The 3,614-nt window shown below is 32.0% G+C and overlaps 1 protein-coding gene across 9 annotated transcripts in view; it reads left to right on the top strand.

Annotated features, from left to right (window-relative positions):
• LOC107625887 overlaps positions 1 to 2,502 on the top strand; it is a 4,725-nt gene extending 2,223 nt beyond the window's left edge. The window contains exons 5-9 of one of the 9 annotated variants that reach the window (XR_001617424.2): positions 125 to 211; positions 582 to 716; positions 1,344 to 1,554; positions 1,639 to 1,693; positions 2,135 to 2,502. Coding sequence is in view for 2 of the 9 variants with exons in the window: in XM_016328617.2 (XP_016184103.1) it covers positions 139 to 211; positions 1,344 to 1,534; positions 1,639 to 1,693; positions 2,135 to 2,403 (588 nt within the window). In the remaining 7 variants the exon portion in view is untranslated. Of the gene's footprint in view, positions 1 to 124; positions 212 to 581; positions 717 to 754; positions 813 to 1,343 lie in introns of those variants that run through there. The other 8 variants (XR_002357947.1, XR_002357950.1, XR_002357949.1 and 5 more) reach the window with 8 other exon arrangements.

The raw sequence follows: 3,614 nt of genomic DNA, 5'->3' as shown, positions 1-3,614 counted from the left end.
TTACTTTTAATATTTTTTTCTCTGTGATTTCTTTTAATATTTTCAATGAGATTTTTATATCTTTTATGAGATAGATTTACCTTGTTGGTTTAAAATTTTCCTGAATTTTGATTAAATTGAGCAGGAGAGAAGTGATTGATGAAGGAGGATGGTTGCATACAGGAGATATTGGAATGTGGTTACCTGGTGGTCGTCTCAAAATTATTGATAGGTGAGATAGTACCATCCTAATTATATTTCATATGTTTTAGTACTAAGCATGGCTTCTTAAAGTACTGTCCATCAATGAAGTGATACTAATCCCGTTGGGCTGCACGTCTGCTGTGTTCATTGAGTAGACTATCAATGCATTTTAAGGTGAACCTTAGTATCTTCTTCAGGTGCTCTGTTCAATGAATGCCATTTTTGCAAGACTTATAACTTAGCATTACTTCCATTTAACTTTTATATATTGGACTTCAGACAAATGAGCTAAAGCATATATTATTACTATCTTCCTGTCTACTTCTTAGCTACATGTAATATAGTGGCAGAGTTTCTCTTATTTGAACCATTGAACCATTTTATTCTCTTATTTGCAGGTATATATATGGCAGAGTTTCTCCTAAATTAGATGTCTTTGCTTTTGGGGCTTTATGAGCTTATTTCTGCTAAAGAAGCTGTGATCAATGGTGGTGCTGATTCCTAATTCCTAATAAACAATTGGCTTACTTCAAGTAGGGTTGGATCTTTGAATGATGACCATATTTCATTTCTTAACCGAATTTATTTATCTGAAAACTGAAAATTAGAGCTGCTGTGAACTATGATAGGTTAGTTAATGTCTTAATGCAAATGCTTGTTCTCCTCCCCCCTCATATATCTGTGACATCTGTGACATTCAATTTTGGATGCCATGTTGCATTTTCAATGAAGAAATTTAGGGAAAATGAGTTGTCCTTCATAAATTGTTGAAGTCTTTGAGATATTTCCTTAAGCTGTGACCTTTAATTGAAGGTTTTCTCAATGACCTGAGTTATATATATATATATATGACAAGTCTTCATCATATATCTGTGACATTCAATTTTGGATGCCATGTTGCATTTTCAATGAAGAAATTTAGGGAAAATGAGTTGTCCTTCATAAATTGTTGAAGTCTTTGAGATATTTCCTTAAGCTGTGACCTTTAATTGAAGGTTTTATGTTGCTTCTCAATGACCTTTTATGTATGTTTCTCAATTTTTCCTTCACTGTTCTGAAAATGCAGTCCAGCTCCAGTCAAGTTTAATTTGCAATGAAGTGTTTTCCATTTAACTATGGAGAGAAAAAGGATGATCCTAAGAACTTTCTATCGTTTTCAGGTCGGTCCAACATGTCTACTTATGTTGAGGGTGAGATGAAGAGATCTGGTTCCGAATTGAATTCTCAGGATGTCTCAGACAACAGCACAGATTCCTTCAGGAGGAATGCATTTCCAAGTATGTCACAGAGACCCAGCAACCTCAGAGTATTCTCTGTATCCGAGCTGAAATGCCACGAAGAATTTCAGCCGGTCCGTTATGCTTGGAGAGGGTGGGTTTGGGTGTGTCTACAAGGGACTTATCAAGAGTGCTGATGATCCTTCTTTTCTAATTTTTCCGGTGATTTTTGTGGCAGTTTCATCAAGTTTTTGTCATGCACCACCCTCCTTCACTTCCCTCCTCATCCAACGGTTAAGATATTATTTTCTTCCTCCTCCTCTTTTTTTTTTTAATAAGTCTCAATATATATTTATTATAATACAGATATATATATATATATTGGGTGTAGAATGCCGGGATTTTATTACTACTATTAGAATTGCTACTATTATAATACAAATATAATCAGTGGATCAGAGCCTAAGACATTTAATTCATCATTTCTATGTATTTAGTTGTTTTCATATTCTATATATTTGTCAGATGATATATCAGGAAAAAAGAGAAAAAAAAACGCAAAAAAAGGTTTTGCACTTTTGCTTGCCGTGGCTGGTCTCTATTCCTTTGGAAACTTATTTGAGATGCAAGAGTAGATTTTTGTTATTAATGCCATCAATTAACTTATTTTTCATGCAAATTGTGGTCAATGATAGCATATTTATGGCTGAACAACCTAATTCTGTGTTACTTAGGTGTAAAAAATACATTGTCAGAACCCATGAAATACACTGCCAGAACCAGAGAGAACAGTCCAAGATCTTCTGGTACCTCACCGCTTAGGACTCTCAGAATTCAGTCTTTGGGAAAGCTGAATCCAATTGATTTGAAGCGCTTGTCTTTCCATATGTCACCACCTCAGAGGGCAACTCAAAACAAGAAGATTAATGAGGAACCAGACAGAGAAATGGAAGTGGATCACAAAGATGTAAAAGCTGAAAAGGATGACACACCAGAGTTATAGTCGATAGTTTTAGTATGGTTAAACAACATACTGGGAATTATAGTTGATGATCAATACACTTTGTTTATGTTTTAAATTATATTGACTTGTTTGTTTATAGTACTTTTCTTTTAGTTTGATAATACGATGAATTTGTTTATTTTTTGAAATATTATAAATATTCGAATACAAATTAGATAAAAATTTGTATTAAATTTATATTTATTTTGTATGAAAACAAGTTTATTTTGTAATTGAAAAATAAAAAAATTCTATTTTACCTTATTGACGGATTTACAGACGGATTTTCTGTCTGTAATCAAAGTGAGATGATTTTTCAAAGTTCAAATTACAGACGGAAAATCTGTCGGAAAATCCGTCTGTAATTACAGACGGAAAATCTGTCTGAAAATTCGTCTGTAATTACAGACGGAAAATCCGTCGAAAAATTTGTCTGTAATTACAGACGGAAAATTCGTCGAAAAATCTGTCTGTAATTACAGACGGAAAATCTGTCGGAAAATCCGTCTGCTTCGGGAAATGGATGGAGAATTTACAGAGGAAAAATCCGTCGGTAACTGGTAAAAATCCGTCTGTAATTTTCCGACGGAAAAAAATCTGTCGGTAAATAATTTCCGACGGGGCTTTTACAGAGGGACAAAATCCATCGGTAATTTCGTCGGTAACCAAAAATCCGTCTGTAATTAAGACTAAATCCGTCTGTAAATCTGTCTGTATTAATCCATTTTCTAGTTGTGTTTGACGATATATATCGTTGAAAGATTTTTCTGTTTTCAATTTCTACATAGATGGCATAATTGTATGCTAAAATAAAAGGATGATGATTGTTTGTGATCAATGGGTATGTCTAAAATGAGCACAACAATTATGTGCTTATTGGATGCGCCACATTTATATAGACCATTAGATTTAATTAGATGAAAATCAAAGGCTAATATGAAAGAAGAGTATTGATGGACTCTAATAAATACATAATATCCTAGTACATAATTAAATGCTTTAAATGGTAATACTTTAATACGCAATACTTTTAAATGGCAACAAAATCTTTTATTCTTAAATAATTAAATATAAAATATATAAATATAAAAATATGAGTATTTTTTATTCAATAAGATTAATTATTATACAATAAATTTTTATAATATTAAAAAATTATATTAAAATAAAATTTTAAACTGTAACATAAAAATATAAAATATAAAATAATT

The sequence above is a fragment of the Arachis ipaensis genome, chromosome B02 (assembly GCF_000816755.2).
Source record: "Arachis ipaensis cultivar K30076 chromosome B02, Araip1.1, whole genome shotgun sequence".
Classification (NCBI taxonomy): Eukaryota; Viridiplantae; Streptophyta; class Magnoliopsida; order Fabales; family Fabaceae; genus Arachis; species Arachis ipaensis.
This window is presented reverse-complemented; position numbering and strand designations above follow the sequence as displayed.